This window comes from Amblyomma maculatum, chromosome 2 (genome assembly GCF_055883805.1).
Source record: "Amblyomma maculatum isolate TAMU_Amacu chromosome 2, ASM5588380v1, whole genome shotgun sequence".
Taxonomy (NCBI): domain Eukaryota; kingdom Metazoa; phylum Arthropoda; class Arachnida; order Ixodida; family Ixodidae; genus Amblyomma; species Amblyomma maculatum.
The window spans coordinates 33,929,754-33,953,997 of record NC_139345.1 but is presented as its reverse complement, the minus strand read 5'-3'; the positions used below and the strand labels follow the sequence as shown (position 1 = coordinate 33,953,997).

At 41.3% G+C, this 24,244-nt stretch overlaps 1 protein-coding gene across 7 annotated transcripts in view; it reads left to right on the top strand.

The window, feature by feature from the left end:
• The window catches only part of Crag (DENN domain-containing protein Crag), an 84,962-nt gene that overhangs the window by 3,136 nt on the left and 57,582 nt on the right, over nt 1-24,244 (top strand). For all 7 annotated transcript variants that reach the window (XM_084593731.1, XM_084593733.1, XM_084593735.1 and 4 more), the window contains 14 exons: nt 1,976-2,360; nt 2,991-3,177; nt 4,751-4,807; nt 6,001-6,070; nt 10,042-10,211; nt 12,580-12,824; nt 17,421-17,487; nt 17,562-17,617; nt 18,313-18,457; nt 21,056-21,149; nt 22,211-22,292; nt 22,643-22,685; nt 23,603-23,764; nt 23,831-23,972. In XM_084593731.1, the coding sequence (XP_084449857.1) occupies nt 2,062-2,360; nt 2,991-3,177; nt 4,751-4,807; nt 6,001-6,070; nt 10,042-10,211; nt 12,580-12,824; nt 17,421-17,487; nt 17,562-17,617; nt 18,313-18,457; nt 21,056-21,149; nt 22,211-22,292; nt 22,643-22,685; nt 23,603-23,764; nt 23,831-23,972 (1,819 nt within the window). In that variant the 5' untranslated portion in view covers nt 1,976-2,061. The remainder of the gene's footprint in view (nt 1-1,975; nt 2,361-2,990; nt 3,178-4,750; nt 4,808-6,000; nt 6,071-10,041; nt 10,212-12,579; nt 12,825-17,420; nt 17,488-17,561; nt 17,618-18,312; nt 18,458-21,055; nt 21,150-22,210; nt 22,293-22,642; nt 22,686-23,602; nt 23,765-23,830; nt 23,973-24,244) is intronic.

Below are 24,244 nucleotides of genomic sequence, written 5' to 3'. Positions count from 1 at the left end.
TTATCATACTCCTGAGCTGGCTTATCTAGGAAGGCTCATCAACACAGTGAAAGGATGGTCGGCGAGTGAGGTGATGACTGCATGTCGACAAAAGTGACATGAAAAGAACCTATGTAAATCTTACTGCCAGACAGTTATTAGACCTTTTTAATATAAAGTAATGTTCATTTCCATTTTTCACATTCAAGGCTGTTTCATCCGAGGGACGTACAGCTCAGGTGAAAGTTTGTGGACTTTCGTTACCAGCTCATCCAAAAAATTCGAAGCATTTGAACCATCTGGTGATAAAAACTAAGAACGCATTATCAGCAATGCAAAGGAAGTGTTGCCTTCTATTGAAGGTTGCACTGGAGAGAGTGAAAAATACAATAAAATATGATGAGCACTCCTAAAGAAGAAAACAGTGCACTTAAGGAAATCAGTAGCTTTTTCCAGATATGTGGTCATTGCACTGCACCGGTAATGGCAGCATTTCGCCGCAAGATGGCACTTCAGTTTGTTTTCAATGCTATATTAAAATTGTGAACTCATTTTTCTTGTATATTGGAGTGCTCAATATATATACTTTGAAATGAAAATTTTAATTTCCACTATAATCTCGTGAACATTTTGGTCAGTGTTTGGTCCCTTTATGTGATACTGTCTTTTATAATGCTGGCTGTGTGGCACTTACTCCCTTTGAGGTATTCTTATGTGTGTTTTCTTGGTTTGGTCCAACATCTGTGCAGTAATATTTTCAGCTTCTTTCGGGCCTTTTTATCTACTTTCAAGGTCCTTTAGCTTTTTTCTGGCCAACTATTCAACATAATCATTGTGCATAACCTTACTTTCTTAGTGCTTTGATTCATAAACTGATTACTTAATATGCTGTTTATTTATTATCAAGGTTTTTTTGCTTAGTAGCTTTGGAAGCTCTGCTTCGAATCCACATATATTTTAATGTGACATGGAATGTACACCTGTGGACAAAAGTGGTATACTCCACGTGCAGCGAGAAAACTGCCCGCCAGAGTTTTCCCGACAGAGAAGCAGTTATTTCTGAGGTATGCATTGTGTACCCTCCTTGATATACTTGCCATCTTGTCCAAGCAATTTTGTCTGGCACATCTATTTATTAAAAAAAAAAAAATGTGGTCGTTACGGTTCGCGTGGAGTATACTACTTTTGTCCATGGGTGTACAATATAGAGCTATGAAAAATGGACCTGTAGTAAGAACCTTGACTACAGAGCTAGTGAGATATGCATGGGGAATGGAGAAACAGTGGGGAGGAGTGGTGTGCTATCAGGAGTTCTGGCTCATTAAAAAAGAATTGTCACTGGTGTTGCAAGCTCTCGCAGGTTATGACTACCTGCTTACCAGTATCTCTCAAGAGAAAAGTATACAACTGTTGCATCTTACCTGTACTCATATATGGGGTGGAAACATGGAGGCTAACAAAGAGTGTTCTACATAAGTTGAGGACAACGCAGAGGGCTATGGAACGAAAAATGGAAGGGGTAACATTAAGAGATAGGAAACGTGCAGAGTGGGTCAGCAAGTTACTGACATAAAAGGGCTTAGCCAGGACATACAGTGTAAAGAGAGGATAACCGATGGTCGCTTAAGGTAACAGACTGGATTCCAAGAGAAGGAAAGCATAGCAGGGGACGGCGGAAAGTTAGGGGGGTGAATGAGGTTAAGAAGTTCGCAGGGGTCAAATGGATGGAGCTAGCACAGGACCGGGTTAATTAGAGGAATATGGAAGGGGCCTTCGTCCTGCTGTGGGTATAGTCAGGCTGATGATGATGATGACTGGTGTGGTACTTGTTGCTCTTGGCAGTATTCTATGTAGGAACTTCAGTTAATACACAGTTGCTTTCTGGAGTGCAGGTGTCACGAGTTGCAGGTCTGAGATGTTGTTACTTTATTTTAAAAAGATGCTTAAATGGAGCGTAATGCTGGCTGCTGCTGTATAATTGGCCTCGCACCTTCAGGAAATGACATTGCTGCCAGAGGGACGGAGCAAGACTTTGCACATCGTGCTGCCTCTCACCTGAGGTGCCAGAGGCCCCGCACCACCATGGAGGAAAAGCGTGTGGCCGACTACTTTGTGGTGGCTGGGCTTCCTGCCAACCCACGGCCCTTGGAGGAGGACTTCTCGGCAGTGCAGTCTCCACGGGCCAACTTTGGGCGGATGCCCGTGACAGACATTGCTGTGATTGTGCGCACAGAGGGTGAAGTGCCCCCACCTGGATTCGAATGCATCGAATGCACCCCTACAGGATTCCCCGCTGACCTTAATCATGGCAGCCTGCGGAGTCCCAGCATATTTCTCTGCTACCGTCGGGGCAGGGATAAGCCTCCACTTGTAGACATTGGGTAAGTGGAGAGGAAAAAAAATCCAAAAGCCATACAAAGACATTACTAAACATTTTTTACCTGGATTGGTAACACAGATATGCATGTTTGCTAATAGTGTGGGCAGTTCAGAAATATTGGTCTGAGGCAACTAGCTTTTACTACTACTTCTATTCGAGCTTTATTTTTCGGGCTTTTCTGTGAATTGAGCGTTTTTAACATCACACCAGTTTCCTCAAACAGGCGATCCCTTTCTCTGAGTGCATTTGAACTGAATTGAAGGTTTGAAGTTGCACAGTGTAAATTTTTAAATTTTGTAAAGTGCCTGCATTGGGTGAATGAGAAGCGCTGGAGGGTACTAGTTATCTTTTATGTGGCTTTTTTTTTTTGTACCACCCCAAGTCTAAAAAGCATTGCCTAGTGGGTAATAGCCTGAATTAAATGTAGACCTCGTATGAAATCAGGCAGGCAGCCAGTATATCTTGTTGATGCATATATAGCAGTGTGTCATCACCAAAAGTAAAATTCATGGGAATATATGCATTTCCTGAGTTGCTAACTTTTTGCATTTATACATTATATATATATATATATATATATATATATATATATATATATATTTATTTATTTATTTTTTGTTTCCTGGACCAGGGTCCTGTATGAAAACAAGCAACGTGTCATGGCTGACAGCGAGGTTCTCAAGAAGACACCTTATGGACGACCGGCTAATGTTAACAACAGTGGCTCTCGAACATTCCTCACTTTCCGCAGGGCATCTGAGAATGCCCCATGCAATCAGCTGGTTGTCACTGACCTCTGCGTCATTCTCGCCAACAAGGCAAGCACTTAGTTTGTGCTTGCCTGCTCATGTTATTTCGTGCAGGCAGACGTTTAAGTGTCAACCTGACGGAAAACTAGAATGTGTCACTGACAAGTTTCTGGGTATCAGAAATAGTTTTGCATTACTTGGAATGACAAAATAAACGCTTGCACGAACTGATTTATTGGGCAGTGGAGGAGATTAAAAGAAGGGCAATAAAAGGCTTGCAAGAACGCAAATTGATCAGTTGCTCATTTGGTTAGTTCAAACAGGAATGTTTTGGTTGGACAGCTATATCTCCAATGCATCTAAAGTCACTTAACTTGTACTCCAGTTGAGCTTAATTCACCTATTTCATACTTTTTGTCTCGTTCCAATGCTTCTGTAAAGAAAGCATTGTGCCAAGGTGGATATGTCTGGTTTGCGGTGCCATGTGACATGAACAATCAGCCCTTCCATCTGGCTAACTCGGACAAAGTCCAAAGAAAGGGGACATTTGATTAGTGGTCCAAGCCCTCACAGCAGCGTGTTGCCACTTTGTTCCTTTATTTTCAGCTTTTCTACAGCTCCAATCAAAATCAGCTTGCGCCTATGTTTGAGCGAGGCAAGCCCACTCCTTTTCGGATTTTGATTATTGCATTGTTTTTGTTTTTATTTTTTGTTTCATTAGCCACATAGCTCACGCCATTCCCGATGTTGATTAGTTCCTTGCAGATTTTTTTTTTATATAAGGTGTCCTGCTGTTCCGGTTCAAATGTGCATTTCTCATGCATCTGGGCGTACCGTCCTGAACGTCGAAAATAGGCACTAATAATGGGCTGCTTGTGATTTGTGTGTCGAAGCCTCCTTAAATGGACTCGGTGCTTACGGAGAGGCTTAACCACTGCTGTGGAGGAGGCCACAAAAGGCCTTACTAATTTTCATCAGTCCTGTGTTGATCATCAAAGTAGTGGGCATGCTGTACAGCATAACAGATGGGTGAAAAATTGTTACTGTTGCGGTGGAGAACAGTTTTTTAAATCTTTTGTTTTTCAGCATTTTTTCCCCAGTCACATGATTTGGACTGTTTGAGTAGGAAGGAGGGCACTATTAATAACTTTTTTAATCTTGCAAGCATCTGGAGGCTGCTAATTGAGCAAACATATCAGTGCCTTTCACCAATATTTTATGTTATGCTAACGCTTCTAGTTATGTTTGCATATAGAAATAGTTCTAGAATACTGTGTGTGTATAGGTATCCACAGAGCAAGTTGCATTCAGTCTTGGATCATATTAAGGTGTACTTTTGATAACTGAAACAAAGATTGCTCTCCTTTGAAGTTTGTAAAAACACGAGTCTACTGTATTTACATTTCTGAGTGATGAAGGCAGGCTGTGACTTTCCTGTTAGAAAGTAGTACATGTGAGCTTGAGAATAAGTGCAATATGTGTATAGAATGGTGCAAGATTTCGAGGTATGCAGAGCTGGAGTACTTGTGCTGTTGCTTTACTAGGTCTTCTGATTGCATATTCTTTGTTGCCTTGCTTCAGCAACTGCACTCATTTAAACATTTTACAAAACTTCATGCAACTTTCCCTGCTTTGGTTTCAGGGTGAGACACCTCCCCACGCTTACTGCAAAATTGACCGCAATCTCAACAAAGGCATGGTCAGTGCTTTTTATTTTCTATACCTTGCTGCATGCTTAGTTCAAAAGCCAACGTGATGTTGGCAAGATTTGCATTACTGTAGCTGTGGTGCTTCATTATTATGGAGTGATATGAGGAACGTTTTCTTTTTGAAATGGCCCATATCCAGAAATTGAAGCTGAGGGAAATTATGGCATAACGGCAAGCACATTCACATACTATATCCTTAGAAAAAGCGTGCTGATGAAAGCTCTACGATAAAGCCTAGAAAACCTCACAAATCCTATTTCAAATAAAAGATGGGCTAGAGCCTGGTGATGTATTGATAAGAACAAGCCAGATTCACTCATGAGAATTTCTTTGTTAGCATTGGCCTCATAGTTTAGTCTATTTCGAGCATGGTTTGATTTATTCGTCCAGCGCTACGTGGTGATCGACTTCGTAAGATATGAGAAATTGGTGGAAGATCTGAACCTCGCCAAAAAAAAAAAAAAAACAGTAATGAAGGGACAAATAGCCCCGTCCCCAAGCAAGAGTGCACCTCTGTTACATTGAACTCTGAGGAGGTTTTTAGTTGTACTAGTTATACTCTACTTTTTTCACTCATTATTGCTAGTGAAATGGCTGGTGCAGGCAGGTAACGATAGCACCAGTGGTTCTCCAGTTGTTTTGTGTCCTCTCTCTGTCTACTATTTTGATTCTAATCATGAATTTAGGATGTTGCATTGAAGTAAAAGACAATTTTGTTCCCACACCTTCTAGCTAGTTTATTTTTCTGTTACTAAAACATGAACGCAAGAAAAGAAAGCTGTCATATCAGTGCTTGCTGCAGAAGCCTGCTTTTCACGTTTCCTTTTTTGTGTTGATGAAGCACAGCAGTGCCCCTGGTAGCTGATAATGAATGTTCTAATTTTCTTTGTGCTGAATTCACAGCGTATTCATTTTTAAGCATATTTTCGTAAACAGGCCTTGAATTAATCCTGTATAAATAAAAATTTGGGCCAAAACTTTATGCAATCTATAGTTTCACATTGAGAACAGCCAAATCTTATGTCTGTATTCTGATATTGGCCAAAGCATGTCATATAACTGCAGTTTCTTGTGAGGTGCATTTGGATCATATTAAAAAAATAGTGCTCATATTCGGTGCAGTAATATGGTATGCCCTATAAGTGGTCCTTCTGTTCATTTTTGTATTGGCTTGAATTTACAGGTTGGTTCAGATGTTTTCCTCTGTTACAAGAAGTCCATGAACAGACCTAGTCTCATTTGCTACGAGCCTGGTAAGTTGCTCTTCGGGTTGTCATCACTGTATTACTTGCTTTGACCCTCCTGGGAAAATATAATTGCGATAAAAGGAACGCAGTAAGTATTTGCACCTCTGGAAAAAAAAAAATTGTAAAGGAAATTGTAAATTGGGAGGTTTAGCCATCTGAAGTGACATATGGCTATGAGGGACGCTATAGTGGAGGGCTTCGGGTTAATTCAAAACCACCTGGGGTTCTATAACATGTGCTGACATCAAATAGCACACGGGCTTCAGAATTTTGCCTTCATTTTGCATGCAGGCGCCACACCTGGGATTTGAACCTGCAACTTTAGGATTTGTAGCTAAATGCCGAAGTTCTGGGGCACCTCAGCGTTATATATGCCTCAAAAAAATATGTGCAGCTGTTCTACGAACGTGCACCGCACGTTCGTAGAACAGATTTTGGAGAATTCAGATGTTTTATATTTGAGGATCCAGTATATCATCGTAAGAATTTACAATTTTTTACTTTTAAAATGAATTACCTAGTGCGTCATTGTGATCTTCAGATCCATTTTTCAGTAAAACATGGGGCATTGCTGCTTTCAGGGCTATGAGAAGAAAAATCTTACTTAGGGTTGTAACTCCAAGAGTGAAAAATAAGCTTGTCATCATGTTGCAGGTGTGTGTAATGGATTTCACAGCTTTCTATAGATTCGGCTTTCCAAGTCATTTTTCTTTTTTCTTAATAAGGCTAGCCCCATTTAGCTTATTACTCTAGCTTGGAAAGATTTGGACCTTCACTATGCACTTGTTCTAAAATTAAATGTTTTCTTTAGTTTGACAACTGTATTATGGATGAGGATTAAGCAAGAAGCCACACAGACTTGACCATGGGTTGATTTGGTATCCAGTGAAAATTTCTTTTGTGCATACTCGAGAAACCAAGCAGGATTATTCCAAACTTTTGTAGATTGGATGATAGCCAGTTAAACAAAAGTCGTGGAATATTTTACTGAAGAAAGTTTACCAGTTTACAATAAAGTTTACAAAAGAAGTGGACTGGAAACAGATGTCAAACTTTCAAAATATATTTTTATAGTTTACTACTACTCTTATTTTTCTGCTTTTCCATATTATCCATTCTTGAATCAACATTGTAACGTAATGTCAATCTGTGAGCCAATATATTATTGTTATGACGGGCTTTCAGTTTTCTTAAATAATATTTTGTTTTACTGCTTGTGCATGATATGTTTTCAGGTCTAACTTCTAAGGCATACAACTAGGACCATTGTAGTGTGTGGCAACCATGCCTAAATTTAAAATGCTCCAGATCACTAATGATTGCTTCAAGGCTCTCGGACAGTGCATTCTTTTTGTGTTAATCTGCCTCTTGTGTCAGTAATGAACTTTTTTCAGAAGTGGGTTTCCTTACCATTTCCAAGAGTCGTGGAAAAATCATTTGTGCCTTTTAAACTAATCAGTACTATGGCAAAGCGATTATATTTGAAATCATATTATTCTGGGCAAAGCTGGTCTGTCTTTCTTTTTCTTTTACAAAGACAGAGAAATAACTAGACAGCAGATTCCACTAGTTTATCTTGAGGAGCGGTTACTGTTTCATAGTGAAATTTCCTTTCTTGATCTGTCAAGCAGAGACAGATTTCACAAATACTGAACCCTTTATAAGTCATATGTAGTGGTTGGGCTTCTCAGTTTTTACTTTTCAGGAATTGAGCTGATCTTTCTTTGTTATGTTTATTTCACAACGTAAGTTTTCTTTCGTTTGTTTTTATGGCCAGTATAATTTTTTACTGTGAATTAATGCTGACTTTTTTTGGTGATTTATCGGGACAATACTGTTTGCTAAAAATTAGCTGTGGTTTAGCTCTGGTTAAACCTGGATGGAAGCGGAAGCTTCTTTTGCCTGGCTACACCTGTGGCCAAACTCAGCCTTTAAGGGTATTACGCGAGAGCGTAAGCAACCAGCCCACATATCCCCTTCAGGTGCTGCGTTTACTTAAGTGGACTCGATATCCTTGCACGGAGGGTGAATTCCCACCTTTGAATTTGGCGCCTGTAACACTTACGACTTGCCCTGTCAAGTATGGGGCGCCATCTCTGCAGCTACAGCGAAATGTGTTTGTAAACATCAAGTAAAGATGGATGTCGCAACGTTTTACGGTGGGACGAGTTAGTAGCCCTTCAATTTCGCATGCCTCTTTCTAAACCGATGTCTAATAATGCTATTTATTGTAGTGAATATGTCAGTAAGGGAATTTAGAAGTTGCATGCCAGATTTCATTATCTTAGACACAGAAAAAAATGTTTCAGCAGACATTCTGTCTACAGCGCTCCATTATTTTGTACAAGAGCAGTATGTAATAGGCTGGTTGCGTGCAAGTGTCCCAATCCTGATGTCATCAAGGTATTCTCAGACGAAAACATTTATTCGTGCTTAATGAATAATTAGAAAAAGCAGAAAAGTATTGTTTTCATTCATGTAGCAGCTTTGAGGCGCCATGTCCACATATCTGTACGCGAATAAAATGTTTCGGAATATATAAACATTTTTGCTTAATCTTTTATATTTGAATTCTGCCAGATCTACTGATCACGCATAGTGCAAAGAAAATGTTTTTCTTTTCAGAAAATTTAATTGGTGCCTGAAGGGGATATAAAGTCTTGCTTTAACTAAGCCGTATGGACATGCCGGCATGTCCTAGGGGTAACGTGAATGCAAAGGGTTCTGGCAGGCTGATTCTGATATCACCCTCCCATATGAAAGGAGCGACCCGAGTTGGCAGCTCCTGCCAAACGTAATATCAGGCAACCTTACGACCACTTAGTGCTCAGCCATGTCAGTTGCCAGCTACCGCCTGCCACTGACCCTACTGACACCCACCGACACTAATGCTGAAGGCTCGAGCTGGCTGGTGTAGTGAAGCTTCAAAAATCATGTTGGCATTTTCTTCCACATAAACAGTTTCTTTAACAGTATTAATTAGTGCAAATGTGGCGCTCCCCAAAAAAAAGTTTTTGCAAATGGAATTGCTGTCGTTGTTAAAAAAAGTAGTGCAAATTAAATCAGATAGCTGGCAGACAAAAATGTTTGTGAAAGGTTTGGACTAGGAACTCTGTTGACATCTCATCGCTGGTTTGTCACTCTGGTTTGTCACTCTGGGTTGGGTGAGAACGCGGGGCAACATGTGGTCTTCATGTTGTTGGTGGCAATGGAACTGCCGCTTGGTCTTCGCAATAGTCGGGACATGATATGTCTGCATGATGCTCATGGACACTTTCGTCACACTGTCCTTCACGCTGCTAATAAACCTACTTAACCTTCTAACGGCCCTAAGCCAGTGATGGTAGTGGAAAAACAGTGCATAGCTAGCAGGCTATGAGGTGGTGATGCTTCCCAGTCTGCAGGGGCATGTAGGCTAGTGAAACACTACCTCAAATCGCAAGCCTGCATTGCTTATCCAACAATACCAGCTTCGCATACAAAGGATAAATTTGAACTCAGAATGGCTCTGGGTTTGTAGTAAAAAACCCACTGGGTTTGTAGTAAAAAAGGACTATGCATTTGTTACCAGTGGCATCTTAAGACGACCTCAAATGTGGTATGTAATCATACCTCAGTCTTTTCGTCTTCAAAACTTGCTTTAGAATTGAAAATTGCTTCAAGAAGCGTTATGAGGCAGCTGACTGACTGAAAAGGCGTAAAGGCTGAACAATTTTTCAGTCTATTTTTCTGGCGAAATTGGTCTACACTTGTGACCTTCAAATTTTGTGTGGGGTTCTCTACTGACTGTGCTAAGGGTGGCTGTTCAGTTTACTTTCTTAGTTATTTATGTTGCATGTAACCTATCCTTGAGAGTATTCACCGGTGCCAACTGGTACAGATTTGAGACCTTGATCTCAATCATCACTGCAGCAGTGTAGCTGCACTTAGTGTTTCCTCTAATTTGTTCAACGTTGTGTCATGTGCTTCTTTCCTAGCTGTGCTGGAACGGTTCCCAAGGGAGGACTATGCAAGCTTTCCTCTGCCTGAGCAGGTGCCTCTCTTCTGCCTTCCCATGGGAGCCACAGTGGAGGCCTGGCCAAAAAAGGCCAGCCAGCCAAGGCCAACATTCTCCACCTTTGTGCTCACCCTCGGCTCGGCTGACAAGGTATGCTCAACATGTTTTGTGCTTTGTGGATGTGTCATTAAGGATACTGTGCGAAGTGTACTCTATTGGTGCTTTGCATGAAATCGAGACCACAGGGCGACGGTACTGCAAACTAAGAAGGATTGGCATGGATCGTTCCTTGCATATCCTCTCTGCTCCTGATCTATTTGTATCGATGAAGTAGTGGTAAGATTTAGAAATATCAGATTACTTTAGATGAATATGGGCTTTTTAAAAGCATAGTTTCGACTTTGGGCCAAGCATTTGTACAGAATTGCTGTGATGCTGCATACTTGTGCCAGAATAGGGCAGACAGCTGTATAATGGCAAAAAGGTATGCTTCTACAATTATTGTATAAGTGTCACTTAAATTTGAAACAAAAACTTTAACATTTAGTGTCTCTCTCTAAGGACCACAGTTAATTGGAGATGCTACACCATGTCAGGATTGTTTTTATCAAACTCATACATCATTTTTCAAACACTGGCTATCTTCGACACAAATTGAAGCTACTCTGTTTTACATAAAATTGCTTACATTTAACTTTTTTCGCAAGAAATGTATGCATGCACAGTTTGATGTTTCTACATGCCTAAAGAAATGGTATTCACTAACTAGAAGTAATGTGTCAGTCAAAAGCAGCTTCATTTTTAACTCATAATTTTGTAAAGATTCACTCATGAGTTTGCATTAGTAGTGACAATATTTATCTAATGCCTCATTTCCTAGAATAGCTTTGTTATTTTTTTTAGTTTGAAAGTAGCACTCCTCTAGCCAGTCTTATGTCAGCCTTGGTACATATAGCTGCCTACCATTTTTTCGGAATGGTCCGAATAATCAAACAGTCCAAAAACTCTGTGAACTTGAAAAAAAAAAATCACTTTTCTGTGAAAGATAGCTTTACAAATCGCGAACTTTGCCGCACCCCATGTTTCATTTATATGTCAATATTAGGGAGTTTAAGCATAGCGTGATCTGCTACCACTGCTACTGTGATCAGCTTCTGCATGCCGCCCATGCACACGCGCCAACGCTGTCCGATACGGTGGGCCCAGCTGCGAGTGCAGGCGCGCTTACTGGAGTCGATGAGGTAGGGGTGCGTGCCACCGGGAAGCATGCAACTCGCTCAAGGCAGTCACCGCATGTGCAGTAGTGCCCCGCAGAAGCGGACCGTGCTAAGCTATAACCACGGTAGCCTTCCGTGCTAAGCTATAACCACGGTAGCCTTCCGGTTAAAATATCTTGGCCAGTCAAGCTTTCATTTTGCCATTTGCACAAGTCATGCTCATGCCACGCAGTTTTCATTTTCATGGCTAACGACGGTAGTGAAGATCGCGAGATGTAACTCACGGGAAAAAGAAATGAGAGCCTACGTGAATGCACTGGCCCCCATTTCCGCTGTTCCCTGTGGGCGGCAGCGTCTCCGCTGTCGCAGCCATGGTGGTCGGAGCGTACCACAGCGAACAGTGCTCACCCTCCGTTTGTCTATCCGGTTGCGCGCTTTAGGCTGCCGCAATGACAAGGCGGAGCATACCTTTACTGCCACTGCTTCCAATGGCAACGATGCACATAGAGCCAAGCTAGTCCATCTGAATGGCTTGCCTCACCTAAATTTTCATGGCCGCACAAAACCGGGTTGTTTGTGACGACAATGTCCGCTCACGTCTATTTCATGCCAAGAAAAAAAAAACCCTCGGCCAAAAAACGATATGCACAGTAATTGGTGCCAAACTTGGTCCGAAAAAGTGGATGTTTGGACCCCATATGGTCTAAAATATCAGTCGTGAAAATGTACACGTCCCTATACAGCGCATAATGGTTCCTGAATGAAGTCCGAAATATCACACAAGTTCGAATTATTGGAGTCCCTACGGTCGGCTACTGTAATTTACCCCCTAATGAGAAGGAAGTGTTGAAGCACATAAGGAAGTGTTGAGGCCCATTGATAATCTTTGTATAGCCACTTTACAGGTACTAGCTTTTCTTGTTCTATGCACTCTGTTTATACATGGAACATTCTGGGCAAACATACTTTTTTCTTCAGATGCAATTGCATTTGAACATGTATTATTTTATTTTGACTGTGTTATATTACTAAAAAAAAAAGATGTCCTATTTCTCTTATCTGTCTTGTCTTTCAAACTTGTCTTAGCAGTGTGGTTTGCCTCTCACTAGATTTGTGTCACTCCAATTCCTGAAAGCAAAAAATTCTGGGCAGCGAGAAATGGATTCCACTTCTGGTCTCAGTTGTGCAGCTCTGACTATTGCCTAAAAAAGAAAAAGTTGGACAAGAATTTGTTGTAACCCTGCTGTTTGCAGTCTGTGGGAACAAACTTCTGCATATCTGTGTACTGTGTGGCTGTGCAGGTGTATGGAGCATCAATCACATTCTACGAACGCTTTCCCGAGGAACAGCTGACGGATGCTCAAAGAGCCCAGCTGAGTAGCAGCAATAGGTCGGGCCAGCCTCAGCCAATCGAAGAAGAGGTTTTCTCAGCCAATAAGTCCATCTGCCTACTGTCCCACTGGCCTTTCTTCCGCACCTTTGAAAAGTTCCTACGCTTCCTCTACCGGCTGTCCTTTATCAAGAACCCTCGTGTCTCAGTGGAAAGGTAGGCACTCAACTGAGGTAGCTTTCGAGTGTTGTTTGTGAGCTCAAAACTTAACTTAGCAGTCTTTATTAGGTTCATGCTTGTTATTTTAAGTTCATTTTATTCCGGTTCATTTACTATTTACTCTCTCAGCCAATCATCACCCACTCTACCAATCTCACTCACTCACGCAGTCGCCTGCTCTTAGTTGTTCATTTACTTACCTTACTGCCCATTCAGGCATTGATTCTTTCAGTACCATAAAAGCACTATTGCACAAATGAAAGGGAGTGAGGAGCTGACCTATGTGAATTATAGTAAAATGTCATTAATTTGGCTTTCAAGGGACCAGGAAAATTATTTGAATTGTCTAAAAACTCAGATTAAGGAATGGCCTTAAGTTGTGCCAAAAACCATTTGCATCACAGAAATTTTATTGAATGGATTCCTGGAATATACATTTGGTATGAAAAAGTTTTTTTTTTTACTGTCTCGTGAAGTGCTTTGCTTTGCACACACTTCTGAGAATTTCAAAGATTGCTCCAAAATTTTTAAATGCCTCCACTGCCCTTTTTGCAGTGTGACACAGTAGCAGTGGGGCCTCTTTACAAATGGCAAGAATTTAAGTGAAGTGAAACTGAAACTGTGCTGCTGTGTTTTATTTTGGCAGTGGAAGACTTGTGATTGTTGCCGTTTCTGCCATAGTGCACACGCCAGAGGTGCCGGGGCACTGCTGGTCTATCCAAGTCAGATTCTGGGAGGTCTAGTTGGACGATCGCTGGCTTCGTGTTTGGTGAAAGTTTTAGCTCAGCAGTTGGTCTCACAAAGACCCGGTTTGCTTAGGTTGTACGCAAGCACCTTCTCTATTCAAAGGCAACCAGTTCTGTCACGAATTAGATCCGTGAAATTGTGTTCATTTAAAAGCAAATTATTTCACTGGCTGTGAGAATGCTTTAGTATATAGACATCGCAGGCTGGCTGTAAGATATCCTGAAGGGATGCGAAGTAGTTTATTATGTGTGCATGCAGTTGTTTTCATTTGGTTCTTGGAACTTGTAAGCAGGCTGGCTTTTTCAGTGTTCTGAGCCTCAAAACATGTCACGCTGCAAAGACATCTGGTCATTGACCGCGTTGATGTTGTTATCAACCTAGTGTAACAGCTTTATTTTCCAGGGACACAGTCTGCGGACAGGTTGGTTGATCGTTGGAGCCATTGTTGGGTCAACATTATATGCCATATTGTGCTAGTGTGACAGCCTCTGTAAAGCCGGGATATAACATGAAGTGGGTTGTCTTCCTCATTTCTTTTATTGCATACAGTGGAATCTCTGGTAAGAATTCATGGTATTCATTGGCCGGAGCGCACCTTTTGTAATGTGCATAAGTCTTGATTTTCTGGACAGACTAAGGATGATGCAAACATGCGGTCCGCAATTGCAGCCTCGAGCACTAGTGCTGCCCCTGCACATTCATTGTCAACCCTGCAATTGCTAGTTGTGTTGTATGTACAGCAATAAGTTTGCGTGCAGTGTGCGGCCTGCACATCGTTGCACGTGCTGCACAATCGTTGGTCTGCTTTATGCACAGGGAGCAGTTGCAGTTGCAAACAGCTTACAGTACTGCTCAGGCCTGAATCTGAGGCTCAAGCCTGGGCTGAGCCCGAAATCCAAAGCCCAAGCCTCGGCTCGGGCCCAGGGCTTCAAGCCGGGGCCTTATTATTGCTCTACAGAGCTCGGGCCCGTTTTCACAGTAATGCATGAGGTAAATTGCTCGATATGTGGTAGCAAACAACTATGCAACAAAAGAACCGGTTGACAAAAGTTCAAATCGTAGTAACGGCTGAATAATTTTTTTTTACCTGAAAGGAAGTCATAATGAGTGCCAGTCGGTAAATCTCTTGGATGTGCACAAATAGAATTTAGGAGCTGTGAAGTTCCCAAGAGCCAAATGAAAAGGATTGCAAGCACTCATAATAGACTGCTTCACATTTCCTCAAGATTGTGTTAGTCATATTTTTTTGCTTGCAATGTCTTAATGCTAAAATGCTCTCACAGCCAGTGGAATGATATTTTTTTATTGGACACACAGTTCACAGGTTGAATACTGAGCCAAAGTAGTCTCCTTTCAATAGAGAAGAAAAACAAAATTGCTTCTGTACGTCTCGGCGACTCGGGCCATGAGGAATGTCGTAGTGGAGGGCTCTGGATCATTCCAACCACCTGTAGTTTTTTAATTTGCACTGATCCTTTGTAGCAAAGTACTACATGCGTGCCATGCTTTCCGACTCATTCGAAACGTTGCGGCCGTGGCTAGGATTTAACCTAGGTACCCTGGCTTAGTATTCGAGCGCCTTAAACGCTGAGCCACTGTGGTGGAGTTACTAGGGTGGAGTAATAATTAAATAAACAAATCAATAAACCACAACTTTTTTTTTACAGTGCGCAGCATAGCTTTATTTCACCCAGCTTGCTGCTGTGTAGCTCCAAGTGTACCTCACTTTGCAACGCTGAATCAAAAGCTAGATCGACCCTCTACTTACAGGCCCAAGCCTGGTCAGGCCCACAGCCTAATGGGCCCAAGCCCGGCCCAGGCCTGGTGAAATAGCTTTCTTTGGGGGCTGTGCCAGGCCTGGGCTTTTGGGTTGGCCCGAGCCCATGCATTTCACATGTTAGTCTACAAAACGCTGAAGTCACAGTCGTCAGTCACGCTGTACTCACCCTACATAACCTCAATGCCATGATCACCAGTTGTGCTGTACCCACCACGAGTAATGTGCTGTAACTGCATGTCCGTAAATAAACCCACATGCTGTAAGCACTTCTGTGTGAAATAGGGGCGTGCAAATATTTGAAATTTTGAATACAAACTTTGAATACGTTTATTATTTGACTTGTATTGACACACATCTGTGTTTATTATTGTTGTTTACTATTTTTTATTACTATTGTTATTATATGTTTATTTCCGATTCGTGTCTGTATTTGAAAAACTGATATGTATTTGGAATTTTCTGAATGTTCAAAAATTACCTAGTGCACCGAAAATTTTCGAATTCACCGCACTGCGTACTTCACCGCAATGCTCAACTGCGTGGGCTGTGCAGTGAAGCATCCTCAAACTGCAACGGGGCGTTTCGTGAAGAGAGACCTTCCCTTTTGTGAACAGCCCTTCCTGTTAGTGTGTGCAAAGTGAAGCACTTGACAAAATAGGGGAAAAAAATGTCATTCTCACTTAAGTTTCATCTCAAATACAGACAGCCATCGTGCAGGCTCTCATCAGACAAAGGTACTGTGATGGAAACAGTTTTCAGCAGTTTCTTGTTTTTGTCAGGCCCATTCGATAATTCGAGGTTTCGGTAAATTTGGACATTTATTCTCGTCTCTTGAAGGCTGAATTAACGAGAGTGTGTTGCATTCATCTGCGCTATCACAGCTCCACCCAGCCTCGTGCAGACCTTTCCTGCAAAAAATAACAAAATAAGTATACGGAATTCTATATAAAATTTTTTATTGCAGATATCATGCAAATTTCGAAGTCAACAAGACGAACAATGTTTGCCATTTTAAAATTTTCTCTTTATTTTTCACTGATCACATATTCAGTATCTGATTCAATATTAAAAGGCATCTTTTTTCCTATGTTCATGTTTGATTGTATTCAAAAATTCGAATATATTCATACACCCTTAGCATGAAGGCATTTTTCATGCTTCTACACACAGATTTTGTTCATTTTGATGATACAGAAATTTAGATGGTGAATTTTTTTTTCGTGACCATGAAATTCTCATTATCACTCAGATTCTTACTGCAGCATTTATTCGTAATATATGTGCATTGGGACATTTGACCAATGTTAATCATTCAGTTCTTGTCTTAATTTGGTTACTGTTATCAGCTCCTTCATTGAATAATATAAAACCTGGCACACTGGCAGAGGATTAGAAACTCTTTATTCTCTTGAGAACACTGTTTTTGATGACCGCAGTTTGACATTAACAGTCAATTAGGTATCCGCTGCGGTGTTTTCATTGTGTACGTTCTGAATCTATAAATAAATTGGGAATGTAGCATCACATGCAGTATTTTGCAATAAGAAAGCATGAAACATTAGCATAAATAGCTGGAAGTATTTCTAAGCCTTTGAGTGATGCTGTCTAGATTCATTTTTTTTTTTATCGAGTGGGTTATTTATTGATTTTATTGCTGTTCCTTTTTGTGCACCGCGCGCGGCTTGTGTGCCTGGGCCGTCATTGGGTGGAGAGCCCACAAAGCACAGTTTAAGACCTCACCAAGTGCAATGGTGTGTTTTGAGTAAACATGATTGTTCATCTAAACCTTTGCCAAGTTATATGCTCAGGTTATTCTATAGCTTTTCTTCTTGTTATTACGTTAAATGACTTGTGTTCCGTTGAGTGTAAAAGTGACAATATGCGTTGCTGTATTCAGACCCTTGTCTAGTGGAAATGGTATAAACTAAGTGTTATTTGACTTGGTGTGTGATGGCATTTGTTTGAGTAATGGCCTGCTCTATTTAGGATTTGTGTGCTCTCACTGAGGCCAGTGGCTACTAGAAATTTAAGAGATTATGACATTTAAATAATCATTTCTCTTTCAGGTACATCTCCCACTTCATGCTGGACATCCCATTTCCTTCTGTACAGCGACCAAGGATATGGATACAGGTGAGATATATTCGCACTGCATAAGCCAAATTTAGCATGATCATTTATGCAATAACCTTGCTTTCTACTTTCAGCTGGAAGATGAGCATATTTCGCTCTCTCAACTGGAAGACACTCCGCTCCCACTTAGGTAGGACCAAATGTTGTTAGTTGGTTTTCTTGGCCTAATGGTTCATCACAGCTTGAGTCTAACATCATTGCGTCATTATTTCATTACTCTTTGTAATAAAATAATGAATATAGCAATGTCATTACCATTCTTCTTGGAAGCTTCTATGGAAACCGATAGATTTGCGTCTTGTTCTTACGAAGTAAAATTTCTCACAATGTGGGTAACGAGCCTGCAGTGCACCCCGCTGACTCTACGGTTTAACCTTGATGTTTAACCACAAAGTGCTGGAAGCAAAACATGCCAAAATGTAGCATGTCACCTGTGGCGCTACCTAGTGTAGGTTTTCATTGGCTTCGAACATTTAGGTTGTCTTTTTGCCATCTTTGTGTGATAAAAGTGCACTAGCATTTTTTGGAACAAAACCTACTTCAAGATTCAGATGTGTGACCACAATTCATATTTATAAAATTCTGAGATCCGTCATTCGTCATGTTGCTCGTACTTATGAGCATGGGCTGTGGCGGCAATATTTGTATTCAATTTCTTGCTCAGTTCTACCTTACAACAGCTTTTTTCTTAATAAGAGTGGTGTTTTTTGTGGTTAGGAGCTAGTATTCTGTCAATACAGGCAAATTTAATTTTCTCCTCAGTATCCCTTAAATAATGAGGGGTAAGCTGTGGGCATTCTTCATGTGTCTGCTTTGTATTTTCAGTGGTGCATCGTTTAGGGAGTTCCTGAAGACACTGGCACCTGACAACTGCTTATGTGTTCTACTTTTGGCGCTGACTGAGCAGAAGATGCTGTTTCACTCCTTACGGCCAGATGTGCTTACCAGTGTGGCAGAGGCTTTAGTGGCGGTAAGCAACCAACTGTTCCTTGAATGTAGTCAGCCATTTCTTCATTTTTTATATTAGGTACACTGCTGTTGCAGTGCCAGCTGGCATGTCTGCGCATACCATGCTGCCCAGTGCTCAAGATAAATAGGATATGGAACAGTAGGGTCCCTCTATAGTAAAATTGCTCAAATCAGCAAGAACCTTTACTAAATTATTTAATATAGTTTTTGATGACATAACTTTAAGACTGTAAGGAATGCATAGGAGCACCTGTCTTTCTGCGGTAATCATGTCACTATGTGCAAATGATTAATTTTAATTATCACACTTTCAGTTCTACCTAAGCCTTGTTTGTAGCAGTACTGTACCTGCATGAATTTAGTGCGAGGGTGTGGTTTGAGTGCATGTTAGCACAAAAAAATTACATCTGCATGGGTGTCATCTTTTGTGGGTTTAGCATCATTTAGGCATCATCATCATCATCATCATCATCATCATCATCATCATTTATTCCCTTAAAGATTCCTATCAGGGACATTACATAAAGGGGGGGGGACAACGGTGAGAAAATGTCATACATTGGCATAAAACCAGAGGAAAAGAATACAAAAATGCATAACATTGACAAATTTGAAAAAAGAAAAAAGAAAACGTTAAGGGAAGAAGAAAATTCAGGGTACTGATACAGTGTACACAAAATACAGATAGCCATGTAGCAAGGCATAACAAAATAATGATACGTAGTAAAATCAACTATAGTAAACAAAAGAGGCAAAAAGATGAATTACAGAAAATTAGACGTTGACTTATATGGAAGCCATATTGTAATTTCTTTTTATTGTAGTGTTGCATAAGACTTCATCATTACACTTGGGTCACTACATGGTAGTTGCCTGTGGTCACTTGATAATTTTAGTTGAATTTCATCTCTCATGTTTTAGTTTCAATTTTGACAGCACAAGACTGCCTGCGATGTCATGAGAGGCATGAAACAGCTGGGTGTAATCATTGTTGCGTAGTCTTAATCCACTAAAAGGCTAAAAGGCCAACCTTCCTCAACATAAATTAATATGGGCAAGAAAAAAAAAAGGAAAAATATTATTGCCCAGCTCGCACTACCTATATAATGACGAGCTAGCCTTCCTCAACAAGCATAATGCCAACAATTGAACGACAATTATATTGCAGTTTCATTTTCATGGATTAACCTTTCATGTCGCAGTTGCCATTGAGGTGTTTAAATTGAATCCAAGACAACACGGGAGAAGAAATTAAAAGAATCTGTGAATGCCTAGGCAATTTCCAGCCTGGTCTGCAATAGCATAGCCCCTGCCGTGGTGGCTCAGTGGTCAGGGTGCTTGACTACTGTGCCCAAGAATGCGGGATCGAATCCAAGCCGCGGCGTTAACTTCTAGATGAAGGCAGAAAGCAAGGCACCCGTGTACTGTGCAGTTTGAGCGTGTTTAAAGACCTGCAGGTGGTTGAAATTTCTGGAGCTCACTACTACGGTGTTTCTCATAGCCTGAGTTGCTTTGGGATGTTAAACCTTCTAAACCAACCAACTAACCACGCATGCTGGTGTGTGCAGCAACATGGCTTCCTTACACACTGATTGTTGCTAATTAATAAAATGTAATATGATGAACACACTGGCATCTAAAGAACTGGCCAGCAGAACAGATATGTTCGTGCCAGCACGGGTTTGAACCTTGCTCTAAGCTGTGCAGTATTTATTTATTTAGTTTCATCCACAGCCTGCCTGCGAACACGAGCCAACGCTTTTCACAAAATAAATCATTAGCAGTCATAGCCTCATAGGCGAAGGCCACATGTTGTTCCATGGGTATGGGTTGTTGCTAAGAACAATGCATGCAAAAATTTGGTGCCTGTAGTCTATAGTTTGTGAAAGCACATGACACATTTGAGCAGACAAATATTAAAATATGAAGGGCTTGTTATGATACACATACAAAGGTAGTCAGCAGCCGCGGGCAACAGGGAAAACATAGAAGAATGCTTTATTATTATGTTTTGTGTGTGGTGTTGATCAGTGTGAAATTAATAATGTTATCATTATTAACGTCACAGCAGAATCGTTGCTCAGAAACAAACTGAAATCTCTCAGTATAAGTAATGCAATAATACATTATTTACTGCATATGAATGAATCCCAGAGCATGTACAGCCTTTGTCAAAAGTGTAGAGCTCAAGGGGTCTGCTTCTGAGCCATGTAGTGGCGCTGATTTAGCATTAGTGGAGGTCTTTCTCATTGGAGAGGAGAGGACAAAAATCTTCTTACCGTAAAGAGATTAGGAACACTGGAAATGCATTACAAACATAACGAAGTGGCTCAGAAGCAGACCCCCTGGGCTCTACACTTTTGACAAAGACTGTACATATGCTTTCTGTAGCATTGCACAGCTTTTGAAACAGAGAACACTTATGAACCAAAATTTTGCTTTGTCCACCCATTGAAAGAAGGTAAATCTGCATCCTAAAGCTTTGTCATGAAGATGTCAGCTGCTTACTGCCTCACAGTTAGTTGGTTTGAAAAAGAAACCGAAGCATTGGTGTTGTATTTCATGGCAAATGTTTTGTTCTGGTTCTCCCTGTTTGCAGTTGATGTTCCCATTCCACTGGCAGTGCCCTTACATCCCGCTCTGTCCACTGGGCCTCTCGGATGTTCTGAGTGCACCCCTGCCCTTTATCGTTGGTACGTCTCACTCTCACCTTTGAAAACCGAACACTGAAAGGCAGGTAATGAGTCTCATGTGTATCATTGTGAGGGACAAAGACAAAGTACGACATCAATGCCACTAAATTTTCACACTGGGGTTTGGCTAGGTGGTGGTGATGAGCATTCAGCTGTCGTATGATTGTCAGTATCTGGAAAGAGGTAGAATGTGAATGGAAAAATAAAAATAAATTAACAATTCAACACCTTCTTCCCACTGCTTGTTTTCAAGCAAGTCGACCAAAAGGTCTAGTCCCCAGACGATGCTTGTCCGTTCTTTGTGGAAAGCAAAAGCGACAGGTGCAGTCCCCTGCGTAAACTTTGGATGGACGCCGCTTCAGGATGGTTTGGAGATGTTCGTTGAAAGGGCACCAATGTTTAATATGACCCTCACCTAATGTCATAAGAAATTTTGACTTGGGGATGGAAGAGAGACGGTTGTTTGGCAAACTCACTTCCTGTGCATCTTAAAGGCAGCCGACATCATCACACGATCAAGCAGCTCCTACCTCTTTTCTGTTCCCCAATAAATGAGTACTGTGTAGGGATGTGACAGTTTGGCTTATTTGGGTAGAAAAACAAGTCCGGTGGTAAAACTTGACTCCTGAAGTCTTTACATGACACAGTTAAAAGCCCAGTTCATGTCATAATAGACCAACTAGCCCAACAAAATGTTTTACTTCAGTACCTTTTTAACCTCCGAGTCTCTTCGAGTCTTAGTCGGACACGCTGCCCCTAGGCCATGTTGGCACGTTCGTGTTGCTTTGTTAAATCAATACTTTACGTCTGTGTCAAGCGGTCCTTGCACATAATGTGACACCTTACAATGGTATGCTACTGCGTGCATGTAAGATAACAGAGACACAAATTACAAGATTAGCAAGTAGCAAAGTACATGTAAGAGAATGAGGATCTCTAAGGGTAGCACAGACGGGAGCCATTAACGCTGTCACGTCATACCCTTAAAGGCAGAGCTTGTGTGTCCCCATAATATTTTTTTTTATTTTGCCATGAGTTAACACAGGCTTATTTTCTTGCAGGTGTGGATTCCAGATACTTTGACATGTATGAGCCACCACAGGAAGTGGCTTGCGTTGATCTCGACACGAACACAATCTTTATGTGAGCATTCTGCCTTTTATTTTTAGTGTCTGCTAACAAAATGAAGTGAAGAAGAGAAGTTTGTGTGTATACAGGTAAAACCAAAGGCCTGATAGGTTTTCTGAGCATTTAAATGTTTTTCACATTAGCCATTCAGGAGTGAAAAGGAAATGTTACTGATACATATGAAAAAGTAATTCGTGTAGATTTTTTTTTTTCAAGGTGGTGTTCTTTCTTTTGTATTTTCAGCCACCTTTTGTTATGTATTGGCAGCCAAGCAAGTGATGCATGCATATTTAGGTGCCATATATGTGTCTATTGTTTATAGTTTGCTTTAGTGAAGTTTGATGTTTCCATTTTATATTTTCCAGAAATGAAGAGAAGAGCTTTCTTACTGTTAAGCTTCTTCCCAAGGTAAACAGTCAATTACATTTTATTTTTTTTTAGTTTTCTGTTTGCTTATATGTCTTTCAAATACAACTTCATATGAACTAACACACAAACACATTACTGAAGAGTCAGATGCCGCAGTAAGTGTGCCTTCATGGAAAGGCTGACAAAGCAGCTTCATGCTGTAGTTGACAGAAATGTAAATATATGCTCTGTATCTGTGAACTTGGGGAAACTGAGTTGCAGGTGAATCGTACTCATTTTCAGTTTTCAAAAACAATGAGGAACTGTTAGAGTACATATTAGCAAGAGCTTGAAGTGATAGTCTTTTATAAGAATTGGCAAAATTTTTGGAACTGCTGTCATAATGAAGCACGCTAGAACAGTTGGTTGGTAATTCTCTTAAGGCCAAATCTTGTGGACTGCATCTCTACATGTGTATAGTGCAGTGTGACATTGAAGCGCAGCTGATGAGCAGCAGGTGAGACCAACGATGACTGTACAGCCTTATAAGGGGAAGCATATTCGCAGTGTACGTAGCTACTTGGGAACCTTGCCGTCACACACTCTACATAATTTACAACTTCCCTTTGCTTTTTACATTGCGGCCATACTTTGAACAGCCCTATGGCTGCTGATGAAAGGGATCAGTTTGTCTGCTGTAGCAGGCTGTCCTAAATGCACCAACCTAATCATGGAAAGACTTCAAGCACCCACCCTGCTGGCTGCAAGGAGGGTGGAGAGTGCAACCTTATGTAACAACATTTGTAATGTGGTCGAGGGATGCTTGCAGTGAATACTGGAACTACTGATGGGCTGTACTTTGTGTGTCCTCAGTAATCGGCACGAATCTTGTTGGAATTAGCTCATTATATTTTTTGGTGACTGCAGACTGGAAGAGTGGGTGCCGGTTTGTAGCCGGTTTTGTCCCGTCTGTGCAGAAGGCGGCCCGGACGCTGCGTGGGAACCTGCAGTCATTGTATGAGAAGGTGTGCATGTACGAAAGCAGTGCCGCCGGCATGGCAGCCGTGGCTGCACAGAACCCAACCTCGGCAGGAGCCTTGGGGCCCTTTGATCGGGAAATAGGGCTCCACAAGAAAGAGGTATGTATGACTTTGCAGTTCCTTTCCTTGCCTTATGTCTACTGATTTGTAAATGCCTGCGCTCAGCGTCGACTGGAGCTGGAGATTCAAGAGGCATTCTTGCGGTTTATGGCAGCCATACTCAAAGACTTTGGTGCATACCTGCGACCTATCACCACTGCTCCCAAGCCAGGAGTCACTGACCCCAATTCACTGTTCGACTTTAATGGTAAGCCCTGTCAGTCTTACAGGCGTTCTCAGCATTAAACGCCTTCTAGAATTCTCTGTGTGCCTTCATCGATGGAGGACTGCACTTCAATTGCAAAGAGACTGCTTTCACTGGAAACAGAGCTTCTATAAGCTAGAAAAGACATAAAAGTAAGTACAGATGTCACCATCACTGGCTGGTTTCGGCATCGACTTTTGGAAGAGGATGGCTTCTATTCTTTTCGGACTGCACTGGACGCTGCCAAAGATTTATTGATTGCTCAGTTGTGACTT